This window comes from Dendropsophus ebraccatus, chromosome 1, assembly GCF_027789765.1.
Source record: "Dendropsophus ebraccatus isolate aDenEbr1 chromosome 1, aDenEbr1.pat, whole genome shotgun sequence".
Taxonomy (NCBI): domain Eukaryota; kingdom Metazoa; phylum Chordata; class Amphibia; order Anura; family Hylidae; genus Dendropsophus; species Dendropsophus ebraccatus.
In genome coordinates this window covers 198269330-198291553 of record NC_091454.1, presented here as the reverse complement: position 1 = coordinate 198291553, position 22224 = coordinate 198269330, and the positions used below count along the sequence as shown (strand labels likewise).

The following is a 22224-nucleotide window of genomic DNA, read 5'->3' as shown; positions in this document are numbered from 1 at the left end:
GCCAACTCGTGCTTCAAATGATAACAGCCCAGGGGGCCCAGTCTATTCCAGGAGCAGGCCACAGGGCCCCTAATGTGGTGGGCCCCATAGTTACGCCCCTGCAGGGCAGGTTATATTACTGAGACAATTGCAGAACAAGGACGCTGAACCTACAAATTCTGATTATACTTTCCAACAATCCTGTTTCCCTGGGACTTTACTGCAAATGGGACCGCACAGGCTCAGAGTTTAGAGCTGTAAATACATAGGCCCAGTTTTTGGGTCATCCCCAGGTAAGGCCTAACATGTCCCACAGTTTGGGATTTAGTCGTTGGTAGGTGAGATTGTGCAACAAGCATCCATTTTACATTCCTGGACACTTAGGGTAATATAAACCAGTCATACTGACCTTGTGGATTTATGACTCTATCAGTATTTTATAGGGTGAATAGAACTTCGCACCATGTTGTAAACCTGATGATTCACATGGAGCTTTACTGTCCAGTCAGACTCTTCATCGATTTCCCTGGTACCTGGGACATGACACAGCTGTTGCGAAAGCCGCTTACTCATCGGACATTAACAACATGGATTCCCAATACAATTATCCAGAAAAGAAGAAGGAATTAGGAGGAATTGGAGTCAGCCTACTGGATATCCCAGTTTGTAGGATTCTAAAATATAAAACGTATTATAGGGCAGGGGTGTCAAACTCGCAGCCCTCCAGCTGTGGCAAAACTACAATTCCCATCATGCCTGGACAGCCAAAGCTAAAGCTTTGGCTGTCCAGGCATGATGGGAATTGTAGTTTTGTCATAGCTGAAGTGCTGCAAGTTTGATGCCTGTCAGTGCCACAAACCTGATATGGAAGGTCAAAGCTACCATAGACACAAAGGGGGAGATCTATCAAACATGGTGTAAAGTGAAAGTGGCTCAGTTGCCCCTAGCAACCAATCAGATTCCACCTTTCATTTTCCAAAGAGTCTGTGAAGAATGAAAGGTGGAATCTGACTGGTTGTTAGGGGCGACTGAGACAGTTTAAATTTACACCATGTTTGATAAATCTCCCCCAAATATTGCATCCTTCCTGAACAAAATGCGGTTTATAAATTATGTATATAGAGTAGAGGGGTCTCTATATACAGGAGAGGGTTTCTATATCCCAGTATGTCTCCTAGGTTCATGTCCATCCGATAATGAGAGCTTCCGCTGACTGTTTCTTAAACCTAAATCTTATCCGCTTTCACTGTTATGAAATATTGTTATCGCCTGTTATCGGCCCTTTCAGGGTGAGAACTGTAATGTTCTTCAATGAAATTCCAGAAAATTGTTCACTGCTTCATCTCACATCTTCGATTCTGAGGGTGAGAGAAATGTTCACCAATTCATGGGCTTTCTTCTTAAGGCCCTATTCCACGGAACGATTATCGTTCATAAACTCGCTCCAACGACCGCTCGTTAACGATCACTAAACGATTTTTTTTAGCGAACGATAACACATAACACACGTGGGAACATGAACGATATATATAGTGTAACGATTATTTTGCGGTCATTACATGGTTGTTTAAAACGTTCGCCGGGGGGGTCATGACCATACCACACACCTACTTTTTTTAAACCTTTTTACGAATGACTGAAAGATTTTTAATTTTACGAACCGATTAGCGAATTATCTTAAAGACCAACGATTTTTTTTCGACATGCTGAAAAACAATTTTGAACGACAATATAACGATTTTGCATTTGTCGTTCGCTCGTTTACACCAATTCCACGAACTGATTATCGTTAATGAGCGGTTGTTGGAGCGAGTTTATGAACGATAATCGTTCCGTGGAATAGGGCCTTTAGGCTTCACATGTCTTAAAGTGAACCTGTCAGGTGATTTATGACACCCTATCTCAGAGCAGGATATGAGTGAGAGAAGCCGAGCACTGTGATATAAGGGTTTATATGGTTTCTGAGTAAAAAGCAAGTAAATTGTGATAGGACTCCTAGGAGAGACAGTAGGGCCCTATTCCACCAGACGATTATCGTTCGCATAATCGTTAACGATTAACGATCTCAAACGACCGCTATTGCAAAAGACCTGAAAACGTTCACTCATTTCCATGGAACGATAATCGTCACTTATGATCGTATTTGCGATTGGGTTTTTTTCGCTATTGTGTTCTTATCTACTGCAAAGGACCGAACGACGTCTTATTCAATGCGAACGATTTGCAAACGTTTTGTGAACGAGCAACGATAAAAATAGGTCGAGGTCTTATAAAGCGATCAACGATTTCTCGTTCGGTCGTTAATCGTTACCTGCATTTCAACCGAACGATTATCGTTTAGATTCGAACGATTTAACGATAATCTGAACGATAATCGTCTGGTGGAATAGGACCCTAAGAGTCCTGATTGTCCCGCCCACACACACTGATTGCCAGATAATTTTATACACATGGGTATAGGAAAAGAACAGGGTCTAGAATCATCATCCATTTAATCTCACTTCACATTTGCAGTGTAGAGACTGACAGGGGGTATGACTTCTGGCACCCCTCTGGCAGCTTCTTCCTGTACCTGGTATTGTAGCTCAATCCATTTACATTGATAGGAGCCCTGTGGACCCCTGCAAGAAGCGAATTCACAGTGGTGTCAAGAGGGCCCTATTACACAAAGAGATAATGGGTCGAATCGGGTTGATTCTGCAGATTTCTATCCGTGTAATAGAGGCAACGTTCAGCCGATGAAACGATCATTGGCTCATCGTTTATTTAGGCCCTGACCTAAAATCACTGGGCGCATCGCTACGTGCAATAGCGGTGTATGGCCAACGGCTGACGATTGAACAAATAGGTAATATATCACCTCTTCTACTCTTGGTCTTCTCCTGTGCTCTGCACGCGTCCTGGGCTCTGAACTGACAGGTCGCTCAGCCAATCACTGGCCACGGAGGTCTTAGCCAGTGATTGGCTGGGCAGACTGTTATCTCAGAATTCTCCCTGAAGCTGAAGCCGCAGCCGCAGCAGCATGCAAGAATGAAGAATGCAAAGCACAGGAGAAGACTGGGAGCATGAAAAAAACTTTGGGCAAGGGCTGCACGGACATCGCTAACGATGTCTGTGCAGCCCTTGCTAAAAAAATTATGGCGCTGTGTAACAGGCCCAGTAAACGAGTGCTGATCTAGCAGATCGGCACTCATTTACAATATTGATCGGGCCGCTATCAGGCTGTGTAATAGGACCCTTAGAATCTCATTAATCGGACCTATTCTAATGGTACTTTTACATGGTGCGATAATTCGCCTGATCGCACGATTAACGATTTTGAATGAACAATGTTTTTTTTATAACGATCAGCGTTTAGACGGAACGATACATCGTACGGAAAATTCGCTATGCGATCGTTTTGCAATCGTTTAAGCCTATCTCACACATAGGGGAAATCGTTGAAAGACTGTTTACACTGAACGATCTGCGAATTTTTTGCGAACGATCAACGATGATTTGTGAACATGTTGAAAGATCAAAATGAACGATTTTTTGCTCGTCGTTTGATCGTTCGCTGCGTTTACACGTACAATTATCGTTCGCATTCGACCATTATCGTGCAAAAACGAACGATCAATCGTTACGTGTAAAAGGACCATAAGGATAGGTCACCAATGTAAAAGTTTTGAAGAACCCCTTTAGGATTTAATGATTATGGGCTCAGTGATCAGCACTAGGTCCTGGGTTGGAATCCAGCCAAGGCCTACATCTCTACTAGAGATGAGCGAACCTTGAGCATGCTCGAGTCGATCCGAACCCGAACTTTCGGCATTTGATTAGCGGTGGCTGCTGAAGTTGGATAAAGCCCTAAGGCTATGTGGAAAACATGGATATAGTCATTGGCTGTATCCATGTTTTCCAGACAACCTTAGAGCTTTATCCAAGTTCTGCAGCCCCAGCTAATCAAATGCTGATCTTTTGTGTTCGGATCGACTCAAACTCGAACCCGGTTCGCTCATCTCTAATCTCTACATCTGCATGGGGTTTGTATGTTTTCCCCATATTTCCCACCGGTTTCTTCCAGGTCTTCCACATCCAAACACTCCAAAAACATCCTGAATTTGAAATTCATTCATCTCTATGGATTCCATTACTTACTTAGGTGGGAAAGGTCTTTTGAAGCCTGGCCACTGTCCATAGAGGTTAGTCAGCTGCATCACGGACAATGGATGTGTGCACGGCCGCTCATTGCGAGAGATTTATTGCTGCAATTACTCCAGATTTACAATGCGTTTTTACAGAACATCATATTTACAGTATGAAATCTCCTGACACTTTTACTGACCAGGCATTAGGTGACATTCACATTTGTATAGGTTGGCAATGGTTTCAGGTTAGAAAACTGGCATGCAACCTTTTAGGATCAGTCACCCACACCATATTCCCTAACATGCGGATGTTTTCTTCACAAAAGACACACGCCATCCTGACATGTATGTTGTTCAGCAGAGCTGCGCCATCAAATGTGATGTACTTGCCAACACATATGTAAACAGAGCCCTAAGGCTGTGGGCCGACATTTACACCCCCCACCCTCATACACATGAACGCTCAGCTTAGTAGAGCGTTCATGTGTTCTGAATTGGGGGAGGGATTAAGATGCTACCAGAATACTCTGGCGACGGCTTATCTCCCTGAAAACAAAAGGATGAGACACTTGAAATCCAACAAGCTCAGAAGAACTCCATATACATTAGATAGGGGGGTCATTCCCACGGTAAAATCCATCTGGGTAGTCAGATGCTGCGGTGCTACAAAAATAAAACCAATTCGTAATATAGATTGAGCCTCAATGGGGATAGGGAGTAATGACAAGCTATATACAGTGCTATGGAATATGTTGGTGCTATATAAATAAATTATTATTATTTGGCCACATTCACACGTCAGTATGTTTTTAAGGATAAAATTCATGATCCGCAAAAATGATCTGCAATTGAGGATGGTTTTGCGGATTGCAATGTGCTCTCTGCAAATTTTGCACTTTCCCTTAGACTTCTATTGGAGTGTTCACGCCGCAATTGGGGACTGCATTAAAACCGGTCTTATTTTTTCTTGGCGGCATGGATTGCGGATCTGCAAATTTACAGGATGTATGAATAGCGCCATAGAAATCAATGAGTTGCAAAGGATCAGCAAATACTAATGAAAAATACTGAAGTGTGAATGAGGCCTTAGGCTATGTTCACACAACGTATCTTTTCGTAAAATTACGGCCGTTGTTGCCGATTGCAACTCTTTACAAATAGATACGTTGCCCAGCCTTCTATGGGATCCCACACAGCGCCACAAAGAACTGACATGTCAGTTTTCTGCGGCCTCTATTCATAGCGGCCGTAGAAAACCCTGTCAGTGCACATTGTGGAGCGTGCGGCTGCGGCCGTAAGCTTTGTAGTGTGCTATGGAGAGTTCCGATGCGGGCGCGCACGGCGTGAAAGATCATCCGGCCGGCACTAAAGGGATGATCTTTTCAGAGACCGGCCGGTCCGGCCTTAGGCTACATTCACACATGCTTCACGGAGCACTACATTGCCGCTTCATGAGCATAGCGATCCGTACCACATTACAGCAGGTCTTATCACGGCCCCGTACACACGTACGGACATGTGAATGGGACCATTGAATAACATTGGTCCTATGGTCTATCTGCAATTGCTGACAGAACAACGGACGTGTGAATGTAGAATTAGTGCGTGGCACTATACAAAGAACACTACCTGTTGCATCCATTATTTGGCAGCGTTCACACCAGGGTATTTAGCGTTCACATTATATCTGTCTTCTGTGGAGTTACTCTATAGGATTGTTCACATGGGTTCATAAAATTTGTGCGTATCTTAACAATGCGACAATCTTACTTTTCGTGGATGGAAAACGCCAAGTAAAGTCTATGGAGAGGGAATAAGGCTAGGCTCACACTAGCATAGTACAGATGCAAATTATGGCCGCAAGACCTGGCCTGATCACAGACTGTCAGATCTGCGCAAAAATGCGTCCGTATTATACTAATGTGAATCCAGCCTAAAGAACTCATAAATCCATATTGCCTCAATTGTTTAATATTTGCAATACTGATAGCATTTCATCCTAGTTCGGATCCATATTCCCAACACTCCTTTACCAATGTAGTATAAATTTAGATATTTGTATTTAAAAGAAAAAAATCCGCTTTACAGGCATGTGAACACACCCGATATACGACCACTCAACTATCCGCAATACATCCCCAGCTTTAAAAAAAAATAAAAATCTTCCTCGTAGCCGGAGACTTCTAGGAATACAAAAGAACGGGAACATTTGAAATTCCTCTAAGAGCCGGATAAACATTTGTAATACAATGAAAATTATTTATGGACTCTCCCATTAGCCCAGGATTGCAGCTCCGCATTATATTGCTGGGGACAGACTGTGCATGCCAAAAAACTTTGCATCTACACCAACTAAGCTGGTGCGGAAAATTTTGTAATGGCAACAAGGGAGTTAAACTGTGCAACCCCCCCTCTCTCTCTCTCTCTCTTTTTTTTTTTTTTTTTTGCCCTCCCACTCAAGAGGCAGAAGGGTTAATCTTGGCCCCATTCCCTCAATTGTCCATTGAGCAGTTCTTTTTAAATAAGTGTCAGTTTGCATGTGCAGACTCCTCCCCTGTATTCTGGCTGGGGATCCTGCTCTTGCAGGTCCTCATTAGAGTTTACCCAGGGAAAGGAGCAGGATCTCGAGCAGATCCTACAGGCTGGGGGGGTATGCAGTGCCCCCTCCCCATCTACTAAAAGCCAAAGACACAGGAGACCCTGAGAAAGAAGAAGACTGGAGCTGGCTGGGAGGAAGCTGGAATTCTGGGCACTTCTCCTGGAGCTGTGATTTGTTTTTTTTCTTGTTTATGCAACTTTCAAGGAACTTCAGTCCCCCCTGGATTGTAGAGGCAGGACTGGGGGGCTCTGCTTTATCTTAGGGGGGCTTAGGTGGTCTGGGTTTTCTGATTTTTAGCTCTTTTGTTTGCAATGCTGAGCAGATTGTAACATACAAAGACATTCTGTTAGGGAAAGAAAACATCTCATTCCTTAGGAGGCTGCAGGAAGTTTGCTCTGAGAAGGAGGGGGAGGCTGGCTGTGCATTGTAGTTGGGGGGGAGGGAGGCTGTGCAGTCTAATGGGGGGAGAGGCTGCCTGTGCACTGGGGTGGGGGGGCTGAGACCCTGCTTGTGCTCTACTACACTTACAGGGGGGGATTGTGAGCTGCTGCTGCGGCTGGAAAGTTTTTTGTTTTTTTTTCTCTGCCCCCCTGATTATGTTTTATAGGAGTTCCTAGCATTAGGGAAGAAGTTAGCTAGCTGTGTGTTAGGGAAGGGGGGGCTGTGTGTACTAAGGCTTACGCGTTTCTGCTGTGCCAAGGAGGGGGGGGTGGATAGTCAGCATGCCTCAGCTAAACAGCGGCGGGGGGGACGAGCTGGGGGCCAACGATGAGCTGATCCGCTTCAAGGATGAAGGGGAGCAAGAGGAGAAGAGTCCCGGGGAGGGATCTGCTGAGGGGGATCTGGCAGACGTCAAGTCCTCGCTGGTCAACGAGTCGGAGAATCACAGCAGCGACTCAGACTCCGAGGTAAGAATTCACACGGTGCGGTTCGTTTGAGGATTACGAACGTTCGTATCCATATATTCGTAACTCTGTATCTATATTATAAATGTAGTACGGTGATCTGTCGCTGTTGTAGCTACATTGTTACAACTGTGTCTCCATAGACGCTTAGATGATCGCTTATACGATGGCTATAGGCCAATCCCCAGCACCAGGGGCCCCACTCCTGACACTGTTATCAGGATAAAGGACTCTCACAACTCTGTATAACAAACACAGGGCAGGATAGCCAGCTATTCCAACACTAACTACTACTCCCTTCATCCATCTCCAGGTGGAGAGAAGACCCCCTCCAAGAGAGAGCTTCGAGAAACCCAGGGATTACCTGTCTGAAGGTGAGTCACCTCTATTGCCTCTATTTACTTTGAGTCAGAGTTCTTCTTTTAGTTCATGATGTAGGAAAACACTGGCAAAGTACAACATGGAATTCAGACTATATCAGTAGTGCAGGAAAAGTAATTGCAAGCCTTTGGGACCAGGATGGAATAAGTTACTGTGTGATTCTATGTAGTTTCTGCCTGCACTGAATGTATCTATGTGTGTTTAATATTTCTATTAGTTTCATCTGTTTCAGTTCATTAGAATTTGTTTTGTTTACATATTTACAAATAATGTGATTGTTCTATATTCATCTGCTATCTGTCTGCGGACGTGATTTACAGTTGTGATAAAATCTTGTATGCCATGTAGTTTAGATTTCTTGGGCTGGTTATACATGTGATTTATCTCTAATAGATTCACAGGCTGACTGTATAAGTACAATGTCCAAAATATTCCTCCATATTGTTACCTATATAAAATCTCATGTCTAGCGTCTGAAGGTGATGTCTATAAAAAAAAAAATCTAAAAAAAAATTATATATATATATATATATATATATATATATATATATATATATATATATATATATATATATATATATGTGCACATAAAAGTTTGTGGGTGCAGCCATGTTGTCGGCAACTCTAAAAAAGTAATGGTGAAGTAAGGATGGGCATGCGTGTTCCATTAACAAATTAAGTGCTGAATAAAAATCTGTTTTCTAAACTGCACGCTGATGTGTGACCTATGGTATGATTTTTGTTTTTGTTTTTTTTTTTTACCCTCTGACATCAAGCGATAAATTGTGATAATAGTTGTATAGTTTTTTGTTTTTATATACATAGGCCTACATCCGGTCACGTGGTAACCTCTTTATAATGACCGCCATAAGTCTTTATTATATATTTTACCAACACTTTTCCTCTTCTCCTCAGCATTCAGGAGGCAGCAGCAAGATGCCGCTTTCTTTAAAGGCTCACCCTACGCGGGCTACCCATTCCTGATGATCCCTGACCTCGGAGGCCATTACTTGCCCAATGGTGCCCTATCGCCCAGTGCCCGCACGGTAAGCACTTATATACCATGCATGGGTTTTGTGCTGTCCTCTTATTAGGATATGGTTTTATAAGCCTCAAATTGTGATGGCCTGGCATTGTGAAGGGTTTGTTAGAGTGGCTTATGGGAACAAGGGCTGGATTGTTGTGCCCAGAGAAACCCCTGATTTGATGTACTCTTGTGTGACCTGGTTTGTCATAGTGCACAGATGACTCCAATGTTGTGTTCTTCAGTGCCCTTTGATGTGAATGGTACAGGGTTCCTGTAAGTACTATAGGATTGGGGGGGGGGCACTCTTTAAATAGTGTGGTCACCTGTCACAATCTGTATTCCAGCGGAGTGTCCATATTCTCTTAGGCACACATATCCATTTATTTATAGTTCTTCCTTACAAGGGTGTATCGTCATTAACATAATATCCGCCATCTTGAATGGAAACAAACTTTTTGACTGGTGCCTATTGGCTCTGTTATTGTGACGTCTATATACACGACACCAAAGCTACAAAATAATACATGAACGTGTAGATGGCCATTGTGCCATATAGTGACTGTGTGAATTTTTTTTTTTTTTTTTTTTAACCAGTTGATGGTTTTGTTTGCTGTAATGGGCTGTTTACTGTATGTTGGCCGGCAATCTCGTGTTACAAATCCAGCTGTAAAGTGTATCCTTGTGTGCATATTTGTTCTGTCATATCCATTGTCAGGGCTGTTTACAGACAAGGGACAGAATGTTGTGCGATTCTATAGAATTAAAATGGCACATTTCAGACATGTAATCTGATTGTGAAACCACTAATAGGCTTGTGCGCAGGCAGCGTGGAATTCTTCTGTTTGACTTACGGGTACTTTGTGTTTCTTAAAGGGGCTCATGTCTGAGGAAAGATCTGCTCGCTCCATGTTTGTGTAATGCAACGTGCACACACTTCCTATACTCGTGTAACAATCTTGATATTAATACACTTACACTTTTTTTAATATATTATTTTTTTTAATCAATTACATGACATTGTCCAAATCTGTCTTCATATTGACAACCAGAGAACAGTTGTATCAATTGCAGTGAAAGGTCTATTGTCGTCTGTTTATAATAGGGATTCCAACCAATTACAATGGCTTGATTCATCCCTATACTATATGGATGACTTTTTAGTTCAGTTTGACGCAATTAAATTTACTTTTGATGTAAAACTACAATTCCCATCATGCCCTGACTGCCCTGACTGTTGTTTTGCCACATGTTGGAGGAATACTATAGAAAGTGATGTCATTGATTCCTCCATGAGGAATATGGCTTCCACCCATAGTAGCCTGATCCTTACTGTATACAACAATGAAACCACTTAAAAGTTCCAAAATTAAAGTGTCTCTTTAAAATCCAGACAGGGCCTGAATAGGGCTGTTTTACTTGGAGTTTGACTGGGGGCTGTGTGCCCACTTTGAGCCCAGCAGCGCAGGACGAGGTGTTCCTCTCCCTGCACAGACCCGGCTTTGTTACTTTACTCTTGGGCCTGTGTTTGTTTTGTGCCTGAATAGTGAATTATCTCAGTGCAAAGGATCTGGTACCCCAATAAGGGGGGGGGGGCATAAATGAGGGCTTGTCTTGTGGTTGAAGTACTTTAAATTGATGTGGTGAGTTAAAATGGAGGCCTTGTTATGAAACGTGTGGATGAGCACATAGCGTATTAGAAATCGGTGACAGGAAATATTTGGTGTAAACTGGTTTTCAAAAAAATGAAGAATTTTTTTATTTTTATTTTTTTTAATTGATCTTGCATCAAAGTAAGGGCCCTATTCCACTGGACGATTATCGTTCAGATTATCGTTAAATCGTTCGAATCTAAACGATAATCGTTCGGTTGAAATGCAGTTAACGATTAACGACCGAACGAGAAATCGTTGATCGCTTTATAAGACCTGGACCTATTTTTATCGTTGCTCGTTCGCAAATCGTTCGCGTTGAATAAGACATCGTTCGGTCGTTCGCAATAGATACGAATGCAATAGCGAATAAATAGCGAAGAAAAAACGATCGCAATTACGATCATAAGTAACGATTATCGTTCAATGGAAATGAGTGAACGTTTTCAGGTCTTTCGCAATAGTGGTCGTTTGCGATCGTTAATCGTTAATGATATGCAAACGATAATCGTCCAGTGGAATAGGGCCCTAAGTTTGTATTAGTGAATAGTTTTATATTGTATTTGGGGCTATGGTTTTAGGTCATAGCGAATTAACAAGCACAATCAAGAATTTCTATATTAACGCAATCTAATGCGCATTCAGAATATACATTAAACACGCTCTTAGAACGTAGTTAAACATATGCAGCTCTGTGATTTTTATTAAATATAATTAAAAAAAAATTTTTTTTTCTTATAAATAGTAATGGAATTCAGATTATATCCGATTACTACTGAACATGCCTGCAAAAAAAAATGGATCCCTAACTGGCTTACATTTACATTTTTCATTGACCTCAATTTCTCTACATTCACCACACTTCTGTATGATGCTGACATGCAGCCTGATGTGTTACCAGCCATTAGAGTCTAATTGTGACTACATGGTCCATTCCCGTGTATTTCCGTATAGGACTTAAAGGTGGTCGAACACATTTTTTGGTCTCCACACAGAACACACATATATATGTTTAAAATATGGATAAACTAGTCCTATTTGGACTGCATTTGGCTCATCAAGTCTGTGGGGATGCCGGCAATGCACCAGGCTGCACGTCGGCATCCATTTTTGAAAAGATGCCAGCGTACAGCACAGCGTGGCATGGTGTGAATGTAAGAAAAACGAAAAGTATGTTTTCAAAACCTACACAGAAGGCAAAATGTAGTCAAGTGTACACCGAGGGACTGTGTATGTGGGGGCACCTGTCAATGTGTTCAAATGTATACATCAAGTGAGCCTTTGTCACCCATAGCAACCAATCACAGAGCAGCCGTAACAAAGACTATATAATCTTCCTCATAGTATTTGATAATTTATAACCAAATTTTCTTCTTGTCAGTTAAATACTGGTTCAGATCACATTTAAAACTTTAAACCTGAATCTGGTTGCTATGGGCAACTGCTCCCACGAGATTAAGGCCCAGACCTATCAAAGTGTGTGACTGTCCATAGCAACCAATCACAGCTCAGCATTCAGCTCTAGCGGTACGAAAGCCGATCTGGGCCGTTGACCAGTTTATACCAGTTACTATTTTCCACACTTTAATAAATACGGGCCTACGTGTTTTTGTTGCCCTTTGTTGGTAATTGATTTGGGATTTATGTGGTGTGGAAATGACGCATGGTTTGTGCAATTCATGTGATCTCTGTAATGATTGGTTACGACCATGATCAGAAGTCCGGCTAATAGCCCTAAAGTTTGTTCTAGTGATTCTCCCAAAGTTCTTATCGGCGATCAAATTTTCTGCATGTTGTTCGGTTTAGGATTTGAGTGATATACAGTGGTGCGGAGACAATGGAGCTGTTGGTGGGATTATTGGAGCCCTCTGCTTTTGTCTGTCGCTCTCTTTCTTATTCAGAATGCCCCCTCAGCTACCCCTGAGTGCTGGTAATGAGCTGGCATTGTGTGCTCTGTTTTGGGAGGTGATCAGGGTGAATTGTCTGGTTGCAAATTAAATTCCTCTACAGACAGGAATGATGCATTCCCCTCCCTGTGTGCATTGCAAATTGCCTCGCCCTGAGGGACAGGAGGAGGGCCTATAAGTCATCTCAAATCTACCCCAAACAAGACTCCATTACAACACATGGCCGGGAGCTAATTAAAACCCCATACCTGTCTCAATTAACTGCAATGTGTCCCCCGTCAGCAGGGGAGGTCAGGGAACTTCTGTCATTGTTATTGGGAACTTGACAATGTAACAACGTTCCATCCCATACACTCATACGCTGCATGCTGTGTTATAGTTATGCAGGGGCACAGCCTGGGGTGGTATACAAACAATTCTGCCATGGTGTAGACTGCCACCTCTGGATCTCGCAGCTATCTAAAGTGTGTTTAAGTTGTTCACATAGTGTTCAGTCACAAATCTTGGTTTAAATTAATTAAAAATGTCATCTATTATGCATACTGTGAGCAAAGTAGGGAAGAACCAATAGAATTGGCATGAATAAAATTTCCTCAAAATTCTGTATCAAAGTTCTTTGAAAATTTTCAAATCACTTTTGTGCTATCTACTACTACACAGCCGCACATCTCCTCCTGCCTTGTCCATCATGCTCTATACTGTACTATTACTACCCTACACAGCCGCACATCTCCTGCCTTGTCCATAATGTCCCATACTGTGCTACTGCTACTGCTACCCTACACAGCCGCACATCTCCTGCCTTGTCCATCATGTCCCATACTGTACTACTACTACCCTACACAGCCGCACATCTACTGCCTTGTCCAACATGTCCCATACTGTACTACTACTTCTACTACCACCCTACACAGCCGCACATCTCCTGCCTTGTCCATCATGTCCCATACTGAACTACTACCCTACACAGCCGCACATCTCCTGCCTTGTCCATCATGTCCCCTACTGTACTACTACTACTACTACCCTACACAGCCGCACATCTCCTGCCTTATCCATCATGTCCTATACTGTACTACTACTACTACTACCCTACACAGCCGCACATCTCCTGCTGTGTCCATGTCCCATACTGTACTACTACCCTACACAGCCGCACATCTCCTGCCTTGTCCATCATGTCCCCTACTGTACTACTACTACTATTACTACCCTACACAGCCGCACATCTCCTGCCTTATCCATCATGTCCTATACTGTACTACTACTACTACTACTACCCTACACAGCCGCACATCTCCTGCCTTGTCCATAATGTCCCATACTGTGCTACTGCTACCCTACACAGCCGCACATCTCCTGCCTTGTCCATCATGTCCCATACTGTACTACTACTACCCTACACAGCCGCACATCTCCTGCCTTGTCCAACATGTCCCATACTGTACTACTGCTACTACTACCCTACACAGCCGCACATCTCCTGCCTTATTCATCATGTCCCATACTGTACTACTACTGCTACTACTACTACTACCCTACACAGCCGCACATCTCCTGCCTTGTCCAACATGTCCCATACTGTACTACTACTTCTACTACCCTACACAGCCGCACATCTCCTGCTGTGTCCATCATGTCCCATACTGAACTACTACCCTACACAGCTGCACATCTCCTGCTGTCAATCATGTCCCATACTGTACTACCCTACACAGCCGCACATCTCCTGCCGTGTCTATCATGTTCTGTACGGTACTACTACCCTACACAGCTGCACATCTCCTGCTGTCAATCATGTCCCATACTGTACTACCCTACACAGCTGCACATCTCCTGCTGTCAATCATGTCCCATACTGTACTACCCTACACAGCCGCACATCTCCTGCCGTGTCTATCATGTTCTGTACGGTACTACTACCCTACACAGCCGCACATCTCCTGCCGTGTCTATCATGTTCTGTACGGTACTACTACCCTACACAGCCGCACATCTCCTGCCGTGTCCATCATGTTCTGTACGGTACTACTAGCAGCATTGCTTTAACTAACATGCATAGAACTCACTATGTAGCTCCATGCTAAATCTTTGTAGGCCTAAAAGTAGGATGTGTTTTTTTTTTTTTTTTTTTTTTTTTTTGTTGCATTTTTTTCTCCTCAGACTATTTGACAGTTCAGTCCCATTAGTGCATGGCCAAGACTGGGGGAATTCTCACATTCAGTAATTGTGGTCCGTGCATGGACAATGTGCTATGGATAGGAACTTGGAACTCCCAGAATCCTTATTTATTTTGATGCTAGGAGCTTTGAAAGTTTTTAAATCTTTACCCTACTGTACTGACCATCAATGGGGGTTTGTCGGGATGCCACTGGCTTCCTGCAAGCAGCTCCAATGACTTTGCAGAACCAACCTAAGACCAACCTAGCATTTGGCCCTGATGATGCAAAAACAGAAGGTGGGCAGATACGGTGGATTCATATGTGGCCATAGGCAAATCCACCACAATCTTGTCTTAGTTGTAGATTTATTGCAGATGTGCTGTGAATTTCACCCTTTACAATTAGAGTGAAATCCAAAGCAAATCCACATGTAAGAAGTGGAGTTTATGGTGATTTTGTCCATTACGTAAAATGACGCCACTTGTGGATCCACCCTTCCAGATTTAGCACTGGAGCTCAGGAGCAAATAATTGTATGAGAGGTCAACTAGGAGTCGTGGTAAAGAGGGCATTGTTTTCTCGACCAGCTGCCATGTAAAGGCTTTGTATATATAGTAAGGGGCATAAAATGGGATGTTACACCGCATTGTGGAATAACAGAACGCTGTCACATTGGGAAATTAGATGAACTAGTTCATGGGTTACTGTAGCTAAAGTGGACCGTGTTTTCTTTGTGTATCGTGCGGCTTTGGTGTGACACACTGGTTTGGAAGTTTTGTGCCCAGGAGACTGGCTTGGTAGCGTGCCAGCTGACGTGGTGTATGGGTGGAGCGTGCTGTTTTCAAGGCCTTTATAACAGCTCTAATGTTCTTTATATCCAGGAGACATGATTTTGGAATTTGTTAGAAGTGCTAGGCAGATTAATCCCAGACTTCGAGGGGTGTGATCAGCAGAATGTCAGTTGGGGCTTTGGTTTGGCAAGGGTTAACACTTCCGCTCTAGCCTTTCCTAGCTCCCTAGCAGATATCATGATTCCTGCATTCATGTAAAAGAACTTCGTTGAAGGCCCAAAGCGGCGCTGGATTTACTCCTCCGCAACACGGTGCCAAGTCAAACCCCAACCCTCGCTCTGGTTACGTTCTCACAATTGTAAGAGCTCTGCCATTTTCCTCACCTCCTGCTCTGATAGCAGCTGTCCTCTGTCTCTCGCCATGTGTTCGGTTTCTTCCTTTCATAAGTGGCGAGCTCTAACAAGCAGTCCTGGGGTATGTGCCCTTCTCATATACACAGACCCTGAATATGAAACACCGCATTGAGTGCTGTTCCAACATAGAGAATAGGGGGATATTATAAAAATAACTTTTCTGTCCTGTTTATTACCTATGCAGTAGTTTTGTATACACTTAAAGCCCATAGGGGCTTTACTTTCATATATAGGCCCAACTAAGAATTGGAAAATGTCACTCTATAAATAGCAACATGCACCAATGTCCAATAAGATAGTCTATTTGACGTTCTTTCCACTAACCAGTATTGTTAGGATAGGATGCCTATCCTAGAGCAACCCTTTAAAGAGATTTTTTGGAAAACAATTATTGGTTAACCATAGTTTTGAGCGGACTTGTCATACTCATCAGTTCTCCGAGCCTATGGCTGTATCCATTTTTTCCAGGACTCCTAAAGCAGCATCCAACTTCTGCAAATTTAGGGAATCAAATGCAGAGCGTTCAGATTCAGAGAACGTTGCCGAACCCAAACTGTTTGACAGGTCTATTCAGTACTAGTGACCTATACTGAGGATTGGTCAAGAGGGAGTCTGATACCCAGTATGCCCACTGATCAGCTGTTTGCTATAGCTGTGGTGCCACCATTCTTGGTGAGATTTCAGCTCTGTACATTAAAGTATATGAGAACTGAGCTGCAGCAACTCAGAATGACCACTACACTTCATATGGCAATGTCTGCTTCCTGCTGTTTCCCAATGTATGGTGATGCCACAGCTCTGGAAAACAGTGGAGGCGCCTTGTGTCAAACATTTACTTTTCTGATATTAATGACCTGTTTTGAGGATGAGTAATTATTAAATCTTTGCCCAGAAAACCCCTTTAACTTGGCTGCCTAAGCAGGTATGGCCTTTATGAGAAATCTCTCTGGTTATTCAGTCACTTATAGCTGTCATGGCAGCCATATTGGTTATCCCTCTTGCTTTCCTCAAAACCTACACTAATCATATAGTTGTGTTCTCCAGCTTTGGGTATCCGGGCATGCTGGGAGTCGTAGTTTTTCCGCAGCTTGGAGGACACTGATACAGATAATCCTGTGACAGCGTTGTACTATTTTCCGTAGAGCGCAGCATGTGTTGTGGGTTGCCCCGCATGTTTTTATCTGGCTCTTCCTTCCCAGAGCCCAGTTTCCTTCCCGCTTTCCTTCCTACGAGTCATTTTTCTCCATGTGTGGGTCCAGTTGACACTCAATGTATAAACAGAAATGTAAACTCTGTCTGTGCGGCCCGTAATACTCAATGTGGCGTATCCCCTTTTGTCTGTGCGTCTTATCCTTACAGCTCAGCTTGGGCCCGGCTAGTAGGAGACCAGAAATTCTGTTTATTTTCTTCTAAGCTGTTAGCTCTTGGGCCCACCCCTTCCATAAAGTCTGTATGTGGCGTCTCTTATCTGCGTTCTTCGTTTCCTGCGTGCGTGTCCTGGGCACAGGTCTCCATGTTGCTACAGAAATAACATCTCTAGTAATTGGGAGATGGGGGGGCGGGGGAAACGCAGACCTCCTGTTCTGAGATTAACAATAGGTGTTAAGTGAATGAGAGCAGGGGGGCGGCTGAGCATACAGGGACTAAATTTACGCTATCGCCACCTTTTGTTACCTACGACTTACAAATCTGAGCCGAGATTTTAGAGTGGTTGCACCTGTTTTGTACTCGTGAGTAGATTTTGTAACTTTGCCTTTTTTTTTTTTTTTTTTTTAATAAAGTTCTTTTTTTTAAAAAAAAAATTTCTGTTTGTGACAACCTCTCTGGATGATGTAATGGAGGTTTGTATTGGTGGTCACCCAGATTTTTTAAGGAACAGATATAACTAAGAAAAGGCAGTAAAATCTGAATGGGAATGAAGGATTTATTATATTTACTGGAGTTTTGTGCTATTTTTGTTTTTTACTTTTTGTGGATAGCGGACAGATGTAACTTATTATCCTCTGTCTCCTTGTGCTATACAAAGAATGCATTGTGGTTATGTGGTTTTCTTCCAACCATGAAGTTATACTTTACCTTTAAAGGAATTAATGGCTCTAACAAAATTTGGCATCTCATGGTGGTGCCAGGATTTGGTGCATTTTTAAATTTTTGTCTTAAAATAAAAATGTATTAAAATAAAAAATGTAAGTGTCTTTTCACATAAGCATCAGAAAACCAACTGTGCACATGGCAGCTCAAGAAACCATGGAGTACATCTTGAAGTACATTGTATGTCATGGAAGACTAGCTCAGTCCTTTATCAATGGTTCTGAGAGGGTGCTGCAGGGATAAGGAACCTGCTTCCCTCCAGCTGTTACAAAACTACAACTTCCATCATACCTGGACTACCAAGGCTCTCCAGGCATGATGGGAATTGTAGTTTTGCAATAGCTTGAAAGGAGCTGTAAATTCCTCATCCCTGGGGTAGTGTATCTCCTTCAGGGGAGTGCTACACTGGTATATGGAGCCTTATAAGTCACGTACTATGCAAAGTAGCTCTCCCCCAAATGACAAAAAAAAACTGTTCCTCACCGCTACTTATTGGAGGCACAATCACTTTAAATTGAGTCTTATAACATGACTGGGGATTATATGCCAAGGCAGAATCTCTCCCAGCAGAAGTAAACTTTTGGAGGAGTGCTTCACATAACCATGTTGTGTTTTAGTCCTTTTCACAACTGGGTATAGTAGTCTTTGGATGTAGAAGCTTAAAGGGGTTGTCCAGCACTACAAAAACATGGCAACTTTCCCCCTACTGTTGTCTCCAGTTTGGGTGGGGTTTTGAAACTCAATTCCATTGAAGTAAATGGAGCTTAATTGCAAACCGCACCTGAACTGGAGACAGCAGTAGGGGGGAAAGTGGCCATGTTTTTGTAGTGCTGGATAACCCCTTTAAGATAGGCTTTTATCAACGAGAGTCTTGTCTAAAAAGATTTGCTTACTTCCTGCGTTGGCATATGTGGCTAGGAAGAAAAGATGTGGTCCAAAACATGTAGGCTTGGTGTAAAGCTAAATTGGTTTTGGTGAAATTGAATAACTGTTCGAACCATGATCATTTGGTATTTGAATACAGGTGGCTGAAAAAGTTGGATGCAGTCCTAGGGAGTCCTGGAAACCATGGGGGAGATTTATCAAACATGATGTAAAGTAGAACTGGCTCAGTTGCCCCTAGCAACCAATCAGATTCCACCTTTCACTCCTCACGGATTCTTTTGAAAATGAAAGATGGAATCTGATTGGTTGCTAGGGGCAACTGAGCCAGTTTCACTTTACACCATGTTTGATAAATCTCCCCCTATGGATGCAGCCCTTAATATTGGTTTAGTTGGTGGCTCCCATATAATCCACATGGCCCTACACCACTGTTATGGAGGGCAGTACCATCCTTTACAACTCCAGTCACGCTTTGACCACCATTAGCCAGAGCATGATGGGAATTGTAATTTTATCATCTGGAGTGCCACACGTTAAGGAGTAGAAGTATTGTTGGACTACTTGGTGGTCTTACAATAGTATTCAACACATGGATAATAGAACTGTATGGAGTTCATAAATATTCCAATGAACCGTAAAGGAACTCGCGATCCTCTGAAATTGGGGCCTACGAGTCTATCCCTTTTTAGCGGTAGTTTTCCCTGTGCAGGATGTCCTATTGTAATCTGCACTGACAGTTTGTTCTAGTGAATTCCTTCGGGGCTTTTCCTTCAGTGCACACCTGTTTGGAGATCATTTTACTTTTCTTAACTGTTTCACTTTTTTCTTTCCACCACTTTCCTATGGTACACTTAAAATATTTAATTTCTATACTACACCCAGATACAAATTATTTTTTTCCTGTATGTATACATAGTGATCGCCTCGGGACACGGAGCTGGAACTGACAATTAATAAAGATGGTTCCAAAACAGGAAAGTTAACCCTGAGGCATGCTGGGACTTCTAGTTGATGGCCACCCTTTGACACAATGAGCTGACCCAGCATTGTCCAGAAAGACTTGCCAGATAATCTAATCATTGATTGCATCCTAAATGACACTTAATTCCACCCTTGAGACTCGCAGTAATTTGGATTGTTGTCAGAAAACTTGCCTTGTGCAAACATTTCAGAATAAATAGATCCTAGCGAGTATGTGTGTTTTGCACACCGCTAAATGAGGTCTTTGTGTAATATTCAATTAACACTTAACTAATAATCAGTTTTTTTTTTCTATGTTGCTATTGAAGAATAAAATTGAGAATTTAAAGGATATTTCTGGTACAGGCTTAAAGGGGTTATGCAGGCTTAGAAAAACATGGCTGCTTTCTTCCAGACTCTTGGGGTTTTGCAGCTCTATTTCAATTTAGTGAATGGAGCTGAATTGTAATACTACACATAACCTAAGGACAGGGGTGGTGCTGTTTTTGCAAGAAAGTAGCTTTTTTTTTTTTTTTTTTTTTTTTTTCTTCTTCTAATCCTGGATAACCTCTTTAATTTCAACTTCGTTGATCTCAGTGCAAAGTATATTGCAGTACCATATTCATATTACTGGTGTCTTATGTGGCAAGGGGCATTTGGGTCCCCTGATGGGCATGACTCTTGCCCCTGCACAACCCTGTATACAACATAAACAGAATGGTGGTGATGAAGTGGTGGCTAATAGAAATAAGTTTGTATATAGTGGACGGAGCGCTCATATTACCCATGAATTTTCCACTTTGCTGTACATGTACAATATTATGACTTTTATGGCCTAAAAGATCAACAGGTTTTTGCGCTGCATATCTTACAATGTGTACATAGTGTTGTATTTGATCAGTACATACTAGAGTTAACAAATCTACAATCGCCTTTTTTGAATCCAATCACAAAATATTGAAAGCTTAGAATTTTAAAAAAATTTTTGTTTTAGGCCAAGAAATTCAAACTTTTTTTAAAACTTTTTTTTGTGTGTGTTAGGATACAAATGCACCACGACATAATATAGCAATATATCAATTAAGGATGTTTTTCTGTTGAATTCGGTAGAAAGTGTTCTGTGATGGGGGGGGGGGGGTAGCTTTATATCCTAAAAAATAGCCATGAGTTGTATACATACCCTAACAAGACTAAATGAATGAATGGCCTATTTAATATACTTGAGTAGAAAAGTAGAAAAAAAATCCCAAAAAGTAGGGTGCCATGTGCAAACTTTAAGAGTACATTTGGCCACTAAGCTTCTAGAATTTGCCATTTTTATTCTAATATTGGAATGATACACTAGTACAATGCTTAATCCCAAAACCTTGAGATGTTTGAATGCTTTTTTAGTTCACTGTAGAAAGCAGTGTAACACCCTTCTACAGCGGAGCTGTTTTCTAGGACGAGAAGTGGGAACAAGTCTTAACTGGAGTGGGGCCCTGAGGCAGAATGCAGAAAAACACATCCTAATCCTTTCCCAGAAGTACCTAGCATTACCTCTCCAGACAGGCCTGGGCTACATAGGTATAGGGCGACATAATGCTGTTCAATTAATTACTTCTCCCAAACTTATCTAGTGTCGCCACTGGCGCTTCTGTTTAGGAAAGTGCAGCGCTTTATCAGTAATCTACCTGTACAAGTGATATCTCAAAGTGCCTGTCCTTTAAGATAATAGAGCCTGGTAAGAGGGTTTTTTTTTTTTTTTTTTTTTTTTACACACCATTCTGTAACAAGCAGCAAGCCAGAGCTGAGGTGTGACACTGGAGTGACTGAACTGACTTAAAAAAAAAAAAAAAAAAATTGGCGTAGATTGTCCACTCCTTTGTGTGAACATAGTTGTACTTCGTATTTAATTTTATTATTCTACATGGCGCGATAGTGTGGTAGGAAGACCACCCTTCTGTACACCAGATGGAACCCAAACTGCTTCAGGTCCAGATGAGTTTGTGGGATCTTGGGTTAAAGTTGTCAGTTTCATCTGTTTCTGGAAAAGATTAGAGAAAACCAGTATGGCTGCCATTACGTCGTCTCGTGTTTTTATTTTTATTTTTTTCAGTGTTTGTGGTATATTTGATGGCAACCCATGTTGGCTTTGTTGGTTGTCAGGGGGCTTTCTCAAAAATTCTGTTTGGTTTTGATAGTTCTGTTATCTTCAAAAATGTAAGCTTAAGATTCAGGATTAATTCAGAGGTTATACATTTAAAAAATACTACTACTCTACTCCTCCATTGGTCCCAGCTGGTCTTCTATTTTCCCATGTCAATGACGTGTTGCACATCCCTGTGACAAATTCCTCAGCCAAAT

General features: G+C 42.3%; 1 protein-coding gene across 2 annotated transcripts in view; it reads left to right on the top strand.

Moving 5' to 3' along the window:
• The first annotated feature begins 7430 nt into the window (after positions 1-7430).
• Positions 7431-22224, top strand: part of TCF7L1 (transcription factor 7 like 1) — a 39066-nt gene continuing 24272 nt past the window's right edge. For both annotated transcript variants that reach the window (XM_069944213.1, XM_069944204.1), the window contains exons 1-3: positions 7431-7616; positions 7927-7987; positions 8910-9040. In XM_069944213.1, the coding sequence (XP_069800314.1) occupies positions 7431-7616; positions 7927-7987; positions 8910-9040 (378 nt within the window). The remainder of the gene's footprint in view (positions 7617-7926; positions 7988-8909; positions 9041-22224) is intronic.